The sequence below is a fragment of the Phycodurus eques genome, chromosome 7 (genome assembly GCF_024500275.1).
Source record: "Phycodurus eques isolate BA_2022a chromosome 7, UOR_Pequ_1.1, whole genome shotgun sequence".
Taxonomy (NCBI): domain Eukaryota; kingdom Metazoa; phylum Chordata; class Actinopteri; order Syngnathiformes; family Syngnathidae; genus Phycodurus; species Phycodurus eques.
This window is the reverse complement of record NC_084531.1, coordinates 29,820,244-29,839,149: the sequence shown is the minus strand read 5'-3', so window position 1 is coordinate 29,839,149 and position 18,906 is coordinate 29,820,244. Positions and strand designations below refer to the sequence as shown.

The following is an 18,906-nucleotide window of genomic DNA, read 5'->3' as shown; positions in this document are numbered from 1 at the left end:
TTTGTTCAGCCCATCAAAAAGATCTCATACTGCCTTGTGAAGCAAAATATAAAATGCGATTATTTGGGGATACTAGCACAGTTAATTTGAAGTGCATTAAAAAAAAAAAAAAACACTAGAGATGCGCTAACAAGCCTAGCATCGAACCGAGCATTTTAAAGTGGTCGTAAAACTTTGAACCAACTCATGCAGTCATATATTCTTTATCCGCTGTGAAAAACACAATTCATATGTTTGCAGTTTACTTGCGACGATCTGCTACTCTTCCATACTCAATGCAACAGTGCGTATTCTGTCTGCATGTAGTATACTGCACCCTGGTGGCCAAATCACACACGCCAGAAGGAACAGCACAATGCCCATTGAATTATCATGATGCCAAAAAAAAAAAAAAAAAACGGTTTAATTGTTTACAATTCTATTTAATTGTGTTATCACTGTGTACTACTGCCTCACAGTTCTGAGCTCCGGGGTTCAATCCCCGACCCCGCCTGTGGTGAGTTTGCGTGTTCTCCCCCCCCCGCCCCCCGTGCCTGCGTGGGTTGTTTTGTTCAGCAGTGATTCTCAAAAGTGTGGTAGCACGTGGCGTACGCGAGCTCCCCCTCGTGGCATGCAAAAGAACCACTGTCTGCGTACAGTTCAATGGCGTTGAACTTTGGGCATTTACATTTTTGGTTTTCAACATTTATTGAGGTGCGATTTTGAATTAAAGGGCGACCGTTGCGCCAGAACGTCGGGTGATCGGCTATCCAGTTTGGCCGCACGCTTTGCTTTTTCACACACAAGTAGATTCTTATCTATACATATAGTTAAGTCTTGATGTAAAAGACAGCATTTGATACTTGAAATGTACTTGTATGTCCATTCCCTCGCTCGCATGAAAACCTGCGATGTGTTTTTAGGGTGAGCGAAATGTGCATTTCGATGGGCTGCGACCCGTTTCAAATCGCCGTGCCGTTGGGCGACTCACGAAGCGACGCTTCGGTCGGGCCTTTAGGCCGACTACGCTGCTGTCTTTGTGGTTCACGCGGAGAGCCAGGCGCGGTCTTTCCATGTTACTTTGTGCGAAAACAGTTTGACAAGTCAGTCGTTGTCATTCAAACGCAAAGCGGCGCAGCAAGTCCTGCGAGGTGGAACCTTCAAAGTGATTTCGCGTGCCTTTGATCCACTTGGCAGTCCTTGTGCGCGTTGCGAACGTCGTCCGTCGTGTCTCGCGCCTCCCTCTTGCGTTTGTGTGCACGCAAGACGAGACGCTCCATCTGCCCCCCTCCCCTCCCCGCCCCCCGCCCACACCCTCCTTCACTCGGAGCCGAGCGGAGAGCGACGACGCGGGGCGCAACAGGCGAGTGCCCCCGCCCGCATCTTCTTCTTCTTCTTCTTCTTCTTCATCTTTTTATGAATTTGGAGTGGAAAAGAAAAGACGACACAAAGTCGGGCTCCAGTCCGCTCGCAGCCAGCTCCGCGCACCACCCGCCCCACCCCGCGAGCGAGGATGGAGGCCCTGGTCGCGGTGCTCAAGAGGCACCCGGGAGCGTCGGTGGTGCTCTTCTCGGCGCTCTTCAGGGTGGTCCACGGGCTCGTGCGGAAGCTCCCCCCGCCCGCGGCGGTGCTCCGGGACGACTTCCGAGCGTGGAAGTGGAGGAACCTCTCCGTGTCCATGGTGCACTCGCTCGTGACCGGGACCTGGGCCGTCTCGAGGTACGACGACAACACTTACAAGTACTTCGATAGATTTTGCATTTGAGAACAAACGTCCGCTTAGCTACTTTGTCAAAAAGAGCAGCAAAGTAGCCACAATCTGTTTTTCGCTACATTTGAAAACTTACTTTGTCAAAAGAATGGTGGCAAAAGATTTCAACTCTTTTAAAATAGAGCGTTCGAGCTGGGGGGGGGAGGAAATAATATTTAAAAAAATAAAAAATAAAAATAAATAAATGTCTTCACGTGTCTGCTAATCGATGACTGAAAATGCAACACAATTGGAGGCGAATACAAGAAGTGAAATATTACAATTGGACTCCATGCTACGTCCGGGTCAGTTGGGAAATACTTTGGTCTGAAATGTAACATTCTGAAGAAATAAAAGCCAAGAAAATGACGTAGGATATATTTTTTTTTTTGTTCCGAAATGGATTTGACCTGAACGTCACAATTTGTCCCTGGCCAGTTTGTTCCAAACGTCCAAAAATCACATTAGCCGCGAGCTAGCTTGGTTTAACGAACAGCTAGCAGCTAAAACGTGGCCACAAACAATCGGATTGAAATATCGCTCGACGTGGAAAAAAAAAAAAGAAGAAGGGGAAATTACGAATTTGGGAGCAGAGTGTCACGTGACCAAAATCCCGGAAAACAGGTTAGCTGACTTCCTGTGTATGCTAGGCTAACGCGCATGACGACAAGCTCGGTTTGAAATATTCTGTTGTTGACGGCTGCTGTCTTCAGACAAAAGTGAAACACGTGTACGTCATTCATTTATGCAAATGTCATCTGTGAGTGGACGCAAACAAGAATGAAGCCTCAACATCCAAAATGTCTTGAATATTTCTTACATTTGCGAAGACTTTGTCACAGCAGAAGTGGCGAAATGATCGTACTGTACGGGAATGTAGCATTTGTCGGAGTCTTTGACTATTAGAAAGCGCAAAGCACTTTTCTGTTCCTATTCGAAAACAGACCTCGATACTTTCTTTCCCCTATTTATTTATTTGTTTGGTTATATTTAAGTAGATGTTTTTAAGGGTTCAGAAAAAAAAAATCTTCAGCAAAGTACAGACACCTGAAAAATCTACATAAGTAAAGTAACAAAGTATTTGTACTTTGTTACTTCCCACCACAGCAAAATATCTGTACTTCTGCTCAAATAGAGGGTGTGCGCGTGCGCGCGCGCGTGTACGTCGTCCGGGACACTGGGGCACCATTGTCCAGTCATGTGCTGTATGTGTCAAAGCGGGCATGTTTAGTCGAGTTCACGAGTCCCCAAAAAAAAAAAAAAAAAAAAAAAAAAAGCTCATTCCAAGTTTGCAAGCAGTGCGGAACAGTTGAAATACAAGTCCGACTCGTGCTGGTCGGACAGCGACCGGAAAAACCTGCTGCTGCCGCCGCTGCCAAAGACAAACTTTTCGGTGACTCACCACTGGAGGAGTGTTCACATTCTCCAGGAAGATTGGATTTTTAACAGAAAAACATTCAAAACTGCCCCCTGAAATATTTCCTTGAGGATTAAGACTGGTTTTTTTGGGAGAAATTATGACATTTTCCTTGAAAAATTGAGACCACTCCAGTTACATTTTTCCTTAAACAATTATTACTACTTATCTAAAAAAAAAAAATATATACTTTTTTTCTTGAATAATGACAACTTTTTTCTTTAACATGTAAGCTTTTTTTTCATAAAAAATGTAAGATTTTCTTTGAAAAAAATAGGACTTTTGAGTGTGCTTCTCCCCCCACCCCCCCAACAATGATGAAAAGAATTCTTGAAAAAATGGCCTTTTTGTGCTCGACAGTTTTTTTCTCTTGAAGAGTTGAGCTTTCAAAACTCGCAAAACTTTTTTTACGCTGACAAAAATCAAGACTTTTTTCCCTTCAACTACAAAGACAGATTTTTCTCTTTTTTTTCTCTCTCTTAAAAATGTATAATTTGTTTTTCCTTGAAGAATTAAGACTTTTTCCGTGTAGCATCACATTTAAAACAAAAAAAGACTTTCCCCCAAAATGCAACATTATTATTACGATACATTTTCTATTATCATTATTATGTCCAAGATGTATTAAACTCATTATTTATTGTGTGTTAAAAGCAGTGTTTTCCGCCCCCACAGTGCGTTGGTTTGGCCCGAGACGATAAGCGACCTCCACTCTCACCACACGTCGCTGTCCTACCTGCTCGTGTGCGTTTCAACAGGTCAGTGAACGCATCGTCATTGCCCGCATCTGACTTCAGCCTTCCAGTTTTCACGGGGGAATTTTGCAAAGCGTTCCCAGAACTGGGAACGCTTTTTCCCACCACATTTCTCACAGACGGATCCACCTGTTGCTCTTATTATTTTATTCTTAGTTCCGAAAGAGGCGTTCAAAGCCTTATTGCATTCCAGTAGGGCAAATGAATGCCGCAATTTAGATTTTTAAGAAGTGGCGACATCCTCCGCTGACTGTACAAAGATTGTACAATTAGAAATATAAAAAGTCAATGTGGTATTCTATTGAGAATATATACACGTTTCATTTTAGAGGTTTGTTTTACAAATTGTGCATTATGTAGAAACACATCAAGCAAATATTATAAATGAAGCAGTGCCCCCGGCTCCCGGCCCTCCCTACAAGCGTCCCTGTTCGCCTCGCATCACGTCAAACGCGTTTTACGTGTTGCCCGGCACGAATTTGCGCCTCTTTGCCTACTTGTTTTGACTTTCTACGTAATGACGTCGCGCAAATAGTTCCTTTGGCATCCGGTGTTTCGAACGTACCACAAATACATATTTATCCTGCAACCGCCTCCTGCTTCAGCCTCCATTGAAGATTGACAAAATGTCACTGAAACCATCCGAGGATGGACAGTAATTTCAAAGACGAGTCAAATGTTCAATATGATTATGAAAATAGAATGACTTGTTTTGTCACATAACTTAATGTGGGACAATAAAACCATGTAAAAAAAAAAAAAAAAAAAAAAAAAAAACACTTACTACACACACTGTAGTTAGCAGAGCAGTACATCTGATGAATAGGGAAAACAATGTATACAATGAAGGAAACACATTTTAGGAGACTTATCATTGTAGTGGGATGTGTGCAAATGTTTGGCCACTTCTAACAAGGCCTCAAGAGTTTTCGGATTCTGCTCCATTTTCATGGAGCGATTCTGATGAGGACACCGAAGGTGCTTCGCGGTCGTTTATGTCGCATCTGCGTCTATTCGTTATTGTGTCAGAACAAAATGATGGCACGCAGGCGTCGTTATCCTCGGGCGTGTAGGCGTTCCCGGCACCCTCCCGGGCGGGTGGCGCCCCCTCACCTGTTTCACAAGCGCCACCAAAGTGGCGGCGACTCAAATCACCTAACGATAATTCCTCCCAAGACTCAACAGGAGCTTGTTGCCGCGGTGCGTCTTGTGCGCAAGCACGAAGATGCAAATCTGGGGAGGTGTGGCCCCTGACAACGCTCACTTGTGTTGTTCGTTAACACACACACACGCAGACACACGCAATGGCACACTTGTTGTTGGTGTGTGTGTGTGTGTGTGTGTGTGTGTTGGTCGCGGCGTGCCACTCGCTCCCAGGCACAAAAAGACTCTCAGTCACTCCAAACCGCTGCAGCCAAAGCACATAACCAAAAGGACACAATTAGCGCTAGTAGCATTAGCTCCAGAAGGAAGTCTGTTTGGTCATTTTTGTCAAATGTTTACTTCTGAACATGCAGTAATGCATTAAGGGTTATTATTCACGGTGGAAGCGCTTGCGAAATGTAACAATTTAAACCTGAACACCAGATTAGCAAGATACCGACGTCACGAGATAAGTGCTGTCGTCCGCAATTAAAAATGAAGTGCAAAAAAAAATATGTTCAATACAAAAACATTAGAATAAAAGAGTCGCAATTGCATAACGAATAAAGGAAAATGTTTAAAATACATCAAATGCTAATATACTGTTGTGTAAACTGTATACAGTGGGGGGGGGGGGAAATCAAAATAAAATACTAATATAGTACAGACAAATTTGGCAGAGAGATAAATCATAAATAAATTGACAAAATCAAATAGGACATTTGAACAACAATTTAGACAGTATGAACAACTAAAGTAAAACAGAATTAAATTAAAAAAAAAATCATTTTAAAAGTGTGAATACAGTTAAACAAATTGACTACAATTACTTTTAAGAAAATATAAAGTCGGAAAAATCAAACATTAAAAATAGAACCAAACTAATATAAAAGAAAATAATAAAGTACTAAATAGTGCAGATTTTGATGGGGGGGAAATCAAATTCAGTACAGTTAAAAAATAGGAAAAACAGAATATATTTTTTAAAAAATGAATAGGGAAAAAAACGTGAAAATAAATGTTTCATTTTTTTGAACTGGAGCCATAATCGGCGTACATACGACGAGTAAAACGTCAAGAAAATATATGTGAAGAGCACGCGGCTGATGATGCACGCTTATTTTTGTCCGTTGTCACCTCTCAGGATATTTTGTGCAAGACGCGGCAGACATCATCCTGACGGGACACGGAAAAGAATCCTGGGAATTCCTCATCCACCACACGCTTGTAAGAAAACATTACAATACACGTTACAATTCACATTTGGACCAGGCTCGGCAAAAGTGCCATTTTTAAATGGATTTATATAATTAGAGTAGCTCAAGTTGCTCGCGTAAACTATAGCGAACTTTTTTTGGGGGGTACTTGTTGACCTGCTTCGATGTGTACGGACAATGAAGCGGCGCTTTCCGGTGACGCCCATGCCCGTCCTCCGCTGTGTTGTCAGGTGATCTGGAGCTTCCTGTACGCACTCTACACGCAGCTGTACGTGGGCGGCGCGGTGGTGGCGCTGTTCGTGGAGGTGAACAGCGTGACGCTCCACCTGCGGCTGATGCTCAAGCTGGCGGGCGCCGCCTCCTCGACCGCCTACCGCGTCAACAAGGTGCTCAACATTTGCACCTTCGTGTCCTTCCGCCTGGCGCCGCAGTTGTACCTCACCTGGTACATCGGGAGCAACTACTCGTGGCTGGACAACGCCTTCCTCTTCCTGGCCTCCATGATGGTCATGAACGTCATGATCCTGGTCTACTTCTACCGCCTCATCTGCTCCGACTTCTTTTGGCGCGGCGGCCACGCGGACCGCAACGGCACGCGCGACTCCAAGAAGTTCCTCACCGATTGAGCGACGCCTTTGTTGTAGCTGTTTGGAGCATTCTGGAGATGGTGCAAAGTCTGAATTCGGTGGTTGCGATGCTTGCTTGAATACGTCTTGGGATCCTTTTGATATTTGCGTAACACTCGAAACCTCAAAGATGAGATTTTATGCATTTTTCTTTCACCATTTACAACCGGTTCACACACAAGCCGTACGCTCGAGATTGTTCAGGGTTCGAACCCCGGCTCTCCTTGGGTTTTGCCGGCTCTTCCGCCTTTCTCCCAAAACACGGCTAGGCAACGGTTGCCTATGTCATACAGAGCTTATGTGCAACCAAATTGCGCATTGGGCAAAAGAGAGAGTCCGAAGCACTTCCTTCCGGTTCAGGTGAGCGGCGGAGCCCAATGGCGAAGTGCCTGTGGAAATATTGAACATAGACGCTATCGTTTGTTTTACACAAGATGTCTTCAAGAGCTACCAAAGACGACCATATCCAATGTTCATGTTTACGTACGGCATGTTATACATTTGAAATCAATCATATCGAGTGGCTGGCACGGTGGGCGACTGGTTAGCACAAATCGCGGCCCCGCCTGCGTGGAGTTCGCATGTTCTCCCCGTGCCTGCGTGGCTTTTCTCCGGGTACTCCGGTGTCCTACCACATCCCAAAAACATGCGTGGTAGGTTAATTGAAGACTCTAAATTGCCCGTGGGTGTGAGGTTTTTTTTTGTGGCGTGGGGGGGAGGAACCTGTCCCGAAAATGCTTATTGGCGGTATATCCCCGCTTATTGAATACTTTTTGGGGGTTATCCCCCCCCCCCCCAATATGTGCCTTTGCGAATTCCCATGACCTGGGTGTGCCAACGTGAAAACGGCTTTACAGTTAACCGTGATGAGTAAGGGCGGAGCCAGTTGATTTGGGAGTGGCGAAGCGCATGCGAGCCTCCATCAAAACTCATAAAAGCATTGAGTGCGTTTTCGCTCGTGGCGGCAGCACTTCATCCATCACCGAGCTTCCGATATGACACTTGGCATTTTGCAGGCCCAAGTGTTTGCGTAAAGGCCATAAAAAGTCCTTTTTCTGTGATATGTCCTCTGTCTTCTTTGTTAGCTGTTAGCTTAGCACACAGACACCAGTTGAGAATTCCAAAATGGAAAAGTCCGCGCTTTCCTCTTTTGTGTCTTTCAGGGTACCCGCAGGTCGTAAGTCTGGAATGTCTGCAATAAGTGTTCCTGTTTTCCCACATTTTTACAATGTTTACCTTTTTGATGTCTGTCAAATGTTGATCTGAACGTCCGCAAGTGCACATTCGAGCTAAGACGCGTTTCACTTATCCCAAAATGATGCCATAAATCAGCCGTCACCCAAATATTACATTGTTATTTGATTTCAAGCAAGTTAACAATGACAAGTGCACGGACTGAAATGAAGATAGAATAGCTGACCTGTACAGCAGTGCCTTTTAAAAACACAACAAATTAGTTCGAGTTAGTGCAGAAATTGCTTTGATGCCATTTTGTTGTTTAATCACTAAACACTCGACTGTGACAATAATGTGTGTTCCTATGAAGTGACGACAAATGTGTTTTGATTCGGAGTGAAACTACTAATTAAACTTGCTTAATAAAAAAAATGTTGCGTTTTAATTGTGTTTCTGGTGCTGTTGTACACATAATTGTCATTATTCCATTAATTAGAACCCTTATACAGCTCCAGAGAAGTCACAGTGTGATGCAGTTATAATCCCACATACATTGGAGTGATTTGAAAATAATGTTTCATAAGAGGTTTGGCTTTATATGGTTAGAACACACACCTAGTTGAAGGTAACAGCACAAACATGGAAGCGTTCAAAGGTATGCTCACAAACGACTTACGTGTACGTGTATTTGGGCCTTTCTAACGATCAAATACATTATATAGTTTATACTATTTTATATATTTTTTTAAAAAAACAACTTGAAACGGGGTAAAGCGGTGGAGGGCGAGCCGGATTGGCTAGGTTAGCATCGCCGATTGTCGTAATTTAGTGTATTCAAATACTTCCAATGTCCACTTCATGAAGATAGTGGACACTGGCCAGTATTGTGATATACGATATACATGTCGGACGTTAACGTTTAAATGGAAACATGGTAACAACAATAACCAAACGTTTTTAAAGTGGATGGTGAAGTATATTCTGAATTTTTTTTTTTCTTCCTGTAGGATTTGAACGTCGCGTCCCCCTCGCCCCTCGAACAGAGCCGTAGTACAGAGCCCCCGCGGCCGAATTTGGGGAATAAATATAAGAATATAAATACATTTTAGAGCCATTGTAGATGATAAATATACGTGATGAACAATTAAAATGTATTAATAATTAACTTTTATTACTTATATTTCAGTCAACATCCATAACATTTCCTTTGACGTCACGTCTGGTGCACTTCCTCATTTCAACATCACTTCCGGTAATTTCTCAATTCGTCCAGCAGGGGACGCGCTATGCTGCGCCGAAATGGAATCTTGGATTGAAGATTTTCGGTCCCATTCGTGCTTCTTCTCCCCCCCTCAGCATTCGTCGCCAACATTCGCCATAAAAAGCCACAATTTGCCACTGCTGCTATGAGCACGACCGTGCAGGCCGCGCATTGAATGACATTTGGAGCTTAAAGAGAGGAAAAAAGGAGGGGGACCCCCACCCCCACCACCACCACCTCGTCTCGCTGAGGTATCGTCTTTTTTTTTCTCTTTTTGCCAGACTCGGGTTTTTTTTTCCTCTTTTTTTTACGTTCACTTACGTGTTAAACTACGAGTGTTCTTTTTTTTAATGTGTGATAGCGCTACAAAAAGACACACTTGGGGCGATATTGCCTTTAAAAGCCGTTAGTTGGAAGGGACTAACTTCGTAAATGAGTCTTCTTCAGCACATTCGACGAGGAGTAGGCTTAAAAGTTAAGATGATAAACCGATTAAAGTTGTCTGCTTTTCTGTCGTTGATAACAAAATAACGCGTTTTCGTGCCCCCCAACCGCAGCATTCTTTGAGACGAGGACCACACACATCGAAAGTCTTTTCAAAATGACAATTCGACAATATTGCGACTGATTCACGTCGTGTATTGTGCCGGATACATTTGGCAACTTTTCGGAGCCAGGCAAAATTTGAAGAGGGGCGACTCGCCGCTGGTCTGTTAGCGTCACCATGGCAACCGACGCTAGTGGTCTCGATGCCTTTTGGGAGCCGAACCAAATCTTGATCGGTTCATTTTTGTTGCTCTTTTGTTTCCCTGTAGGACCTGAATGCCCCATTAATCCAAGTTTTTGTAAAGTTGGTTCTCTTAAATTTTCTCCAGAGCTGTGTGTATTTTTTACAATTGATGATCACTGCCTAAAAAAACCCCCCAAAAAATAAAAATAAAATACACAATGTGGATTTTATTTTTAATCTAATCATGGAAAAAAAACACCTTCATTTTCTGTGTTTTGGACAGGGAAAAAAAAAATCACTAGCGATTGTATGATTACTACCGCAACTATTTGAACCCCACCGTGAACGTCAGCTTTACAGATGCCACGTCTGCTCGTGAACAATGAACCTGGCAATGATTTTTATAAGAGCAGAGGGCGCTATTTGAGAAAATACACCATTTCGGGCTTGCTGCAGATTGGGCTCCCTCTAGTGGTATTTGAAAGAATCATTGCCGAAGTGCAGTTCGGTTGTATTTAACTTTTGAATTCGATACATTTGCATTTCATCTTGGAAACATTGTTTTGAAACATTTAGTCGCATACAATTTTGACTTTGCCTTGCGTATCTTCAAGTTGGTGATAATTGCGGTACTTGGAGGGTTTAGTCTTTTTGGTGTGACAAAACAAAACAAAATACACCTGGCGTACTCAACACCTCTCTTCCAAAAACTTTCACCACCAGGCTTGATGTCGACACGAGGTCCAACCATGAGCGTGTTCCCGCCCGTTCGCAAGGACCGCGTCATCCCGCAGCTGCCTCACGTAAAACGCTTACATCCTCAACACCGCTCTTAAAAGATAGTGGGGGAGGGGGGAGGGGGGAGGAGGGGGGGGACACACAAAAAACAAAACAAAAAAGACAGTCACCAAATTTCAGGGTGAAAGAATTTGTATTGCTGTCAAATTTGACAGTGAGCGTTATGGAAGGATGATGAAATAATTGCTAAAACATTCCCCTAATCCACGCATCTTGCGGTAGTGCTTCTGCGAGGACGCCGCGCTCCACGTCGAGCGCGACTTCGACCCCAAAGTGAAGGCGGCGTGCCAGGAGCGGCGCACCGGCACGGTCGGGTGCGTTCGAGGACACCGAAAGACGACGACGACGACGAGGCGTTCGCTGCTTGACGCCGCCTTTCTTGGTTTCCGCAGGTTTAAAATCTCCAAGGTGATCGTGGTGGGCGACTTGGCCGTGGGCAAAACCTGTCTGATTAACAGGTGAGATTTGCCAGGGCTGTCACTATCGAGTGCTTTCTGAATCGATTAATCGGGGGGAAAAATGCTTTTTGCGCCAAAGATTATTGCTAAATCTTTTTTTCCCCGACATTCAGCTGACTTTGCACGACGTTGCCTGCCGCTAATGTTGAAATTAATCCATTTTCAGAGGTACAGCAGTAGCAGGTACAGATACACGGGCCTAGAGCGCCCTCTTGCGGCGGTCACTGTGAAAACAAGGTGAAACGATATCATAAGGTGTCGATAATTGTGCGAAAAATACGGTATGTTATTTTCTCCATACATTGTTTATGATTCAGTTCCTGGCGTGGTCCATAACATGTCGGAAAATCTACAAAAAAACGTCGATCGTTGTTGTCCAAGGTAAAGGCGGATGTTTGCAAATGTCTTATTTTGATCCAACAAAAGATGATCCGATAAGCTTTCACGAATAACTTGAGAAGTCGGAATATTTTCCGTTGAGAGGCTGAAATCAGAGGATTCAGACAATTGGAAGTGAAAGAGATTTCGATTCATCGATTAACTGTGACGCCTCTGGATTGGGTGTCCGAATTGCAAACAATAGCGCACTCTGCATTCGCCTACGATTTCCAACAGCGCGCACGTTGTCCCGCTCAGGTTTTGCAAGGACGCGTTTGACAAGAACTACAAGGCCACCATCGGCGTGGACTTTGAGATGGAGCGCTTCGAGGTGCTCGGTGTTCCTTTCAGCCTGCAGCTGTAAGTCTCGGCCGCTAAAGGAATCGCCGGAGCGCCATCCCGCCGTAACTCCGTGGGTTTTTTTTGTTTTTTTTGTTTCCCCCCCCCCTCTCGGTTCGTTTAAGGTGGGATACGGCGGGTCAGGAGAGGTTCAAGTGTATCGCGTCCACGTACTACAGAGGAGCTCAGGGTGAGCGAAGGGCGACCTTCACCGATCCAACCTTTTCACTACGATGCTATTGTGTCAAAGATTCTGAAAAGGTCTGTCCGTACGTGTGTCGTGTATGTCACAATGTTTTTCTTGCAGTCGTGATTATCGTGTTCGACGTTACCGACGTGAAGTCTTTGGAACACAGCAGGTAACTATTGCGTTGACTTTGCGCTCATTCTCTCTCTCGCAGTTTGGCTTAGCGTTCGTTAGGGTTGGTTTATTGCTGCAGTTTGGATTTGGGGTTGGTTAAGGGGGGTTAAATCGAGGGTAATGATACAAAATCCAAAGTATGGGGTTGGGGGTGAGTTGTGGTGAGGTTAGGTTGGGGCCGTTTAGCGTGATTGCGAGTCGGGATGGGGCCGGGTTAGGTTAGGGCAAGCGTCGCCGATGCGGCGCCCTCACCGGCGACGGGACGTCGTGATTATCTCGGGACGTTTTTGCACAAGTGATCATTATATATTGATCGCTGTCCGAATTATCGTGAGAAATCGTTCACGTGGGTCGTTGTCTTCACGCAAATGTTTGTCAGGAATTATTAACGGCGCCATGATGAAAGGGAATTTCGCTCTCGGTTTCAAAAAGCTCGGTTACTCCCGTCTTAGCGTTCGGCTGTGATCGGTTCGGGTGGGTTAGGGTTCGCGCGCGCGCGGCGCGGCGCGACGCGACACGAGGCGACTAGCGGAGTTGTCGTCGGTGTGCTTTCCTTTTCAGGCAATGGCTCGAAGACGCCCTGCGAGAGAACGACCCCACGGCGGTCCAGCTGTTCCTGGTCGGCACCAAGAAAGACATGAGCGTACGTCCGCCGCGCTCTCGCCACCGTCCCGGACGCGATTCTGTGGATTTGCGAGCTTTTCCTGGCACCGCGTGGCGCAGCTTCCGGCGACACCTTCTTGTTCGACTTTTGTTTTGGGAGCCGTGTCGCTCCGAATATTCTGGCTGCCTGCCTGCCTGGACAAAAGTCTCAGCAGTCGTTATTTAAGGCGTCTAATTGGAGACCGGTCTGACGGGACGTTGTTTGTCTTGCAGTCTCCTGCCCAGTACTCTCTGATTGAACAGGACGCCCTCCAGGTGGCGCAGGAGATGCGGGCAGAGTATTGGACGCTGTCGTCGCTCACAGGTGAATGCCACTTACGGGTGGACGAGTGTTCGCAAAATCAAAGCGACCGTGCCACGAGATGGAAATTCATAAGGGGTGGCATTTGGAGGAGAAGCAAAAGTACAGTGGAAACTCAATTAACAAATGTCATTGGTTCTTCAACGGGGTTTAAAAATTGACCATCATTTTCCCAGTAGAAACAAGGTCAACGGGGAAAATTGTCTCCAGCCTCCAACAAAAGTAAACGTTTGCACACTTTATAAAGGTGTACAAAACTATATGTCAAACATGAAATAGGGTAATCGATTAAAAATCAAGTACAGGCAAGCGACAAGAAAGGTTTTGAAGTTTTGGGGAAGCGAGATGCCGTGTCGTAACGGCGACCGTTGGCCGCTCGCCGTGCGTCGCCAGAGCGGAGACTCGCATTTTGAAGCCAGTACGGGTTCAGGCCACGCGGGAACCGATGCGATTGGATGTGCAGCGACAAACCGTCCTTTCCGCGCCGCGACCGGCACGCGCCCAAACAGCGTCACGTCGGGTTCTTCGCGGCCAGCCGGAAATGACAAAACCCCTCGAGTTGAACAAAGCGGTTGCGACAATCGTGAAGAACGTGGAAAGACGTGAAATCCGCTTGACCTGGACTTCTTGGCTCGCAGCTTGTTTCCTTGACGACAAGTCGGCACCAAATGGCGCCGCTGCCTGGCATAAAATGGACAAGTGAAACGTTCGCTCTGCGGTTTGTAAATGGAATCGTTCGATAATTGAGGCCTTTGTGAATTGAGGTTCTGCTGTATTGCTGAAAAAAAATGGTGCTTTTTCTCGAGATCGAAGACAAGAATTGTTGTATGACTATTACTTTATCTTCGGGGGGGGGGAATAATAATAACTTTATTCTCAACAAATGCCCGTCCGTGTTTTTTTGTGTATTTGATACTTTTTTGCCTTTCAAAAATATACACCGCGCCTTGAAGACATCTTTATAGAATGCTGCCATCCAAGCAAGCGGTATAACCCCTGACCTTATTACCACACCCTCGATATGTGCGCGCGCACTTGTTGCGCTTGCAGGGGAGAACGTGAAGGAGTTCTTCTTCCGGGTGGCGTCGCTGGCATTCGAAATCAACGTTCTCGCCGAGCTGGAGAAGAGCGGAACGAGGCAAATAGGCAACATAATCAGTGAGTACCCCCCCCCCCCCCCCCCCGAAAAAAAATACAAATAAAACATCTTCTCCGTCGGGTGAGCTGCGTACAAGCCTGTCACAAATTTGTGCTCCTTGCAGAAATCCAGAGCAACAGCAGCAACCTGTACGCCAAGTCCAAGAAGAAGCAGCAGCCGGCCTGCTGTCAGTGACGCCGCGTTCAAAGGCAGACGCTTCGCAAGCTGCGGGGAACGCAGGAGCGAGGCGCGCTCACATTTTCCCGGCCCCAAGACCCCTTTTCCTCACGCCGCGAGTTCACGCGCGCGTGGGGAGTTTGAATATCATATTTTCAGCCCGTCGAGTGCCATTTTAGCCAATCGCAAGCCTGAAAAAGCAACAAGAACTGCCTTTAACCCAATAGAGTGAGGCGATCTCGGGAGCGGTCGTTGACTTTCTCCGGTCCAAATTGGGAAAAATGAGTTCCCCGTTTCGATTGACGTTAAAAATTCCGAGCGCGCCTAAATGCAGCACACGAACCAAGTGGCATTCTTCTCTTCTCTTATTGGTCACAAGGAAGTCAACAGGAAAAGGTTTATCCTGACTCGTTTGCGAAACGTGGAACAACATGACCATTCTTGTAAGAGTACTGTGTTTTTCCTGATTATTTAAAGTGTCAAGTTTTTTTTTCTAAAAAAATAATACTACAAAAATACAAACCCCAAAAAACACATCTCGAAAACTTGAATATACTTGTGTGCTACTTTTTCCCTTGAAAAAAAAAAACCTAAATGTTGAACATTTTCTTTTTTCAAGAAAAACATTACTACTATTTCCCAAAAAAAAAAAAAAAAAAAGATAAAGAAACTTAGTTTTTCTATTTAGTAGATTGCTTTAAAAACAGACTTTCTAAAAAGAAAAATACTTTATTGGTGTATTTGTTTTTTTTGTTTTGTTTTTATATAAATGCTCAAAAAATGTACTTATTAAAAAAAAAGTATTTCATCATGACCAGTAAGAGGCGGGGACGTCACTCGTTTGGTTTGTTGTGATGCATTCAGGTACCCATGGAATTGTCTTATTTTCCCGCTAACCAAACCAGTGCGAACGCGGACATCCCGAGACAATATTCGAAGGAAATGCACAAAATAACGCTGACAACTTCTGCCGGCACAAACAACAATTGAAGTCGACCATCCAAGATTTGTTCCCCCCGAGTGTTCCTTTTGGGTGACGACGTAGATCACAGTTTACATGTGAACAAAATGCGTAGAAAAAGGGTACTTTTTGAAATATACACTGCTTGCTTGCGTTCACATGAGAGAGGCTCGATGCGAGGTGGAAATTGAGACAGAGTCAACATGATCATTGAGGGACTGGCTCGTGAACAAATATCGCATATACAAAGTAAAGCCACTATTTACCTGCTTTTTTTTGTTCCTCCATTTTTATTTTTGAAAGGTTTGCCGTATGACGTCGTAAAAGGGACGCGGTAACTTTATGGAGTGAGCTAAACCTAACGTGCTCTTTTGTTGCCAATGAGTGTTAAAAACGGAACACGTTTTGAAATGTTCCCACGTATTAATAGCATGATTACATGACGTTCAATAAAATGTTTTCTTTGAAAGGAATGCGGCGGGACATGCGGTCGAGTCATTGCAATGTATTCTATGAATGAATGAATGTGGCGTGAAGCTTTTGAAGGAGTCCAAATGTTTTTGATCGATTTGCCTTTGGAGCTCCTCAGGGACGCAGTGCGAGCACTTGTAATTGTCTTTAATCCACTTGCCTCTTTCGGTGTTCTCCGTGGCCACGGCGGCGACGCCTGCCCAACAAACGTACAAAACGGGCACCGACCACTCACATATATACATATATATGATTACTATATATATGAACCAAATTGCAGTGAAAGTGGTTAAATGGTGAGGAAAAAGTTTTGGTTTTTTTTTTCAGGAAGAGAAGGTAATAAGGTAGGAAATTACAAGGGTGAAACTTTTTTTTTTCCCCAAGGGTATAGTCGTCGTCATTGTATGAGACAAAAATATGTATTTTTTTGTTTTTAAAAAATATGGTCATGTTAGGATCATAAATGTGTCCCTAGTATGAGAAAACATTTGACTTTGACAAAAAGAAAAGTCATTCAATTACAAGGAAAAAAGTAGGGTTTTTTTTCCCCCTCCAAAATTTGTCAAATTAAAAAAAAATGGTAATATTATAATTTGATAAAAATGCAATAGTGAAATAAAGTTGTGCTGTGCTGACTGACGGACCCCTCAATAATGACTTATGTGATTAAAACAAATCTCAAGAAAACAACTTTCTCAAAACATTTGACTATTTTCAAAAATGCATTGTTTTGATTTAAAAATCAAAAAGATATATATATATTTTTTAAATCCTACTTTTGTTTTAACTCTACGTTGGTATGGTGATGCTGCAATATTAAAACTTTTCCAATTCTTTTTCTTGGCTCAATGTGATTTTATTGTTATAAGACGACCCATTTTCCTGGGTGGGGGGGGGAATAAAAACAGAACCAAAAAACTAAGAAAAACAACAACTATATCCTCATAAAATTACAGCATTTGTATTTTTTTTTTTAAACAAACAAAAAAACATTTCACTAATTAAAAAAAAATATATATACTTTTTTTGACTGGATTCTTCTAAAATATTTTGTTTTGTTTTGTTTGTTTAAAAAATACAAATTATTGTCAATGTTTGATTCTTCTATATTTATTTTTATGTTGCTTATTTTTTTCCAACCCTTGACAGGTTTGTTTTTGGCGTCAAGCAGAAGTACAGACTTCACGGGCCAAACCCGAACCCGAACGTGTCGATCTTCACCACCGAACGAAAGCCGAAAGCAACAAATACGCATCAACGGCATCTTGGGCTTCACACTTTCACACAGTTCGCCAGATTGGAACGGAGTATGTTTTTATTTTAAAGTCAAGTCGGTACACCTAGAATGAATCCCCATGGCGTCTATGCCGGCCACCAGGTCGATGGCGTCGTGGCGGAAGGGGCCCAGCATGTCTTCCACGCAGTCTGCCAGGGCCTGGGACGGGTCACAGACGCTCAGTCGGCGCGTTCCCGTGTCGTTTGCGCGCCGCCGAGCGGTGACACTACCTGCGAGTTGCAGTAGCAGTCTGGACGGGTCCAGCCGGGCGAACGCCGCTCCTTTGGCGTCGGGGGGCCATGAGAGCGAGGTACCAGGCTTTTGGGACGCTCCAACACGTCCATGGCGCTGAAAGGATTCGGAGGTGGGCTGCCCGCAACGCTTAAATTAGTAACTCGGACTCGTTGCAGTCACGAGGGAGGCGCGCAGCTCGCCGAGGAGTCCGACAAATACAAGAGCGCACATTTGAGTCGTCACTTGCTCAGACCCGTCTGAATTCGTAGCCGATCAAAAGGCGCAGGTGACGGATGGGACGATTCATTGTCAAGTTCAGTAGCTGTCAATGGAACGGTGATCAACAAGAAATATCGGGGGGGGGGCGGGGGGGGGGGGGGGAGTACAACTTCATTCGCATTGGAAAAATTCTTCAAAGAGGCGCGGCGCCTTCCGTCTGAAAATGGCAAAACCGAATACAATTAAAAAAAGACATTCTAAATGTCTTTAAAAATGAACATTTTCCTGGAAAATATGACTTCTCTTTTAAGATGTGTTCAAAATGAAATGCTTCAAAAATGTTTTGACAAAAAAAAATATGAAAACTAAATATAATCCAATTTAAAAAAATACATTGCACTTTTAGAAAAATAAAAACAAATAAATGACCATTTGCAATCAATTCCAAAACGACAAAAAAAAAAAATCGATAGTTTCAAAAGACAGACCTGAACAACTGAAAAATGTTTTCAACTACAGTTTTCTTTAGAATGCAACAACATTTTGAAATTCTAAACGACGACGCTTGGAAAAAAAATACAACTTTATTCTCATGAAAAATATTTTTTAATGCAGATTTTTCAGTAAAATATTACTTTCATAAAGGTTCAATAATTGTTTTAATCTTTAAAAAAAATGGCTTTTGAAAAAAAGAAAGAAAATACTTTTTTAATCCAACTTCATTCTCAGAAATTATGCATTGCATAATAGAATGTAAACTACCCTCCAAGAAAATGCCTTTTGTTTCTCCCAAAACAATCTAAACAATTCTGACTTCATTCTCATAGATTTAAAAAAACAAACAAAAAACAACACTTTTTTTTGCCCACGGGGAGTTGCACAAATGCACTGCCTAATGTTGTCCTCTAGGGGGCGGTACATATCACTTTAGTACAATTGGCGTACACTTGCCCCCAGTCGAATGTTGCCTCTGTCGATTTGACATCACTTGCCTCCGCCTTCCGCCAATCGGATTCCTGTGGCTGGAGGAGAGGTTGACGCCCGAGCCTGCGCCCGATCCTGATCCTGTGCCCGCACA

At 44.0% G+C, this 18,906-nt stretch overlaps 3 protein-coding genes across 4 annotated transcripts; 2 read left to right on the top strand and 1 right to left on the bottom strand.

Moving 5' to 3' along the window:
* The first annotated feature begins 1,277 nt into the window (after positions 1-1,277).
* On the top strand, positions 1,278-8,496 carry tlcd1 (TLC domain containing 1). Of its 2 annotated transcripts, none has more exons than XM_061682478.1 (4): positions 1,278-1,698; positions 3,822-3,904; positions 6,189-6,271; positions 6,445-8,496. In XM_061682478.1, the coding sequence occupies exons 1-4, from the start codon at positions 1,396-1,398 to the stop codon at positions 6,885-6,887; spliced, it is 912 nt and encodes a 303-aa protein (XP_061538462.1). In that variant the 5' UTR covers positions 1,278-1,395; the 3' UTR covers positions 6,888-8,496. The 2 variants fall into 2 exon arrangements, with proteins under 2 accessions (XP_061538462.1, XP_061538463.1); XM_061682479.1 differs by having other exon boundaries at positions 1,411-1,698; positions 6,492-8,496.
* Positions 8,497-9,310: 814 nt separating this feature from the next.
* On the top strand, positions 9,311-16,101 carry rab34a (RAB34, member RAS oncogene family a). The gene is made up of 11 exons (XM_061682101.1): positions 9,311-9,575; positions 10,778-10,857; positions 11,075-11,166; positions 11,245-11,310; positions 11,947-12,048; positions 12,153-12,217; positions 12,335-12,386; positions 12,950-13,031; positions 13,265-13,355; positions 14,403-14,510; positions 14,615-16,101. The coding sequence occupies exons 2-11, from the start codon at positions 10,783-10,785 to the stop codon at positions 14,683-14,685; spliced, it is 804 nt and encodes a 267-aa protein (XP_061538085.1). The 5' UTR covers positions 9,311-9,575; positions 10,778-10,782; the 3' UTR covers positions 14,686-16,101.
* A 1,034-nt stretch (positions 16,102-17,135) lies between these two features.
* On the bottom strand, positions 17,136-17,916 carry zgc:174895 (uncharacterized protein LOC100126024 homolog). Its single transcript, XM_061682240.1, has 2 exons — positions 17,863-17,916; positions 17,136-17,756 (listed from the first exon to the last, which is right to left on the bottom strand). The coding sequence occupies exons 1-2, from the start codon at positions 17,914-17,916 to the stop codon at positions 17,415-17,417; spliced, it is 396 nt and encodes a 131-aa protein (XP_061538224.1). The 3' UTR covers positions 17,136-17,414.
* Positions 17,917-18,906: the final 990 nt, after the last annotated feature.

Coding starts and splice junctions, on each gene's coding strand:
- rab34a (XM_061682101.1), top strand. CDS start 10,783: ATGTCGACACGAGGTCCAACCATGAGCGTGTTCCCGCCCGTTCGCAAG. Junction 12,218..12,334: donor GTACTACAGAGGAGCTCAGG/GTGAGCGAAGGG, acceptor TTTTTCTTGCAG/TCGTGATTATCGTGTTCGAC. Junction 14,511..14,614: donor GCAAATAGGCAACATAATCA/GTGAGTACCCCC, acceptor TGCTCCTTGCAG/AAATCCAGAGCAACAGCAGC.
- zgc:174895 (XM_061682240.1), bottom strand. CDS start 17,916: ATGAATCGTCCCATCCGTCACCTGCGCCTTTTGATCGGCTACGAATTC. Junction 17,757..17,862: donor TCGGCTACGAATTCAGACGG/GTCTGAGCAAGT, acceptor TACTAATTTAAG/CGTTGCGGGCAGCCCACCTC.
- tlcd1 (XM_061682478.1), top strand. CDS start 1,396: ATGAATTTGGAGTGGAAAAGAAAAGACGACACAAAGTCGGGCTCCAGT. Junction 1,699..3,821: donor GGGACCTGGGCCGTCTCGAG/GTACGACGACAA, acceptor CCGCCCCCACAG/TGCGTTGGTTTGGCCCGAGA. Junction 3,905..6,188: donor GCTCGTGTGCGTTTCAACAG/GTCAGTGAACGC, acceptor GTCACCTCTCAG/GATATTTTGTGCAAGACGCG.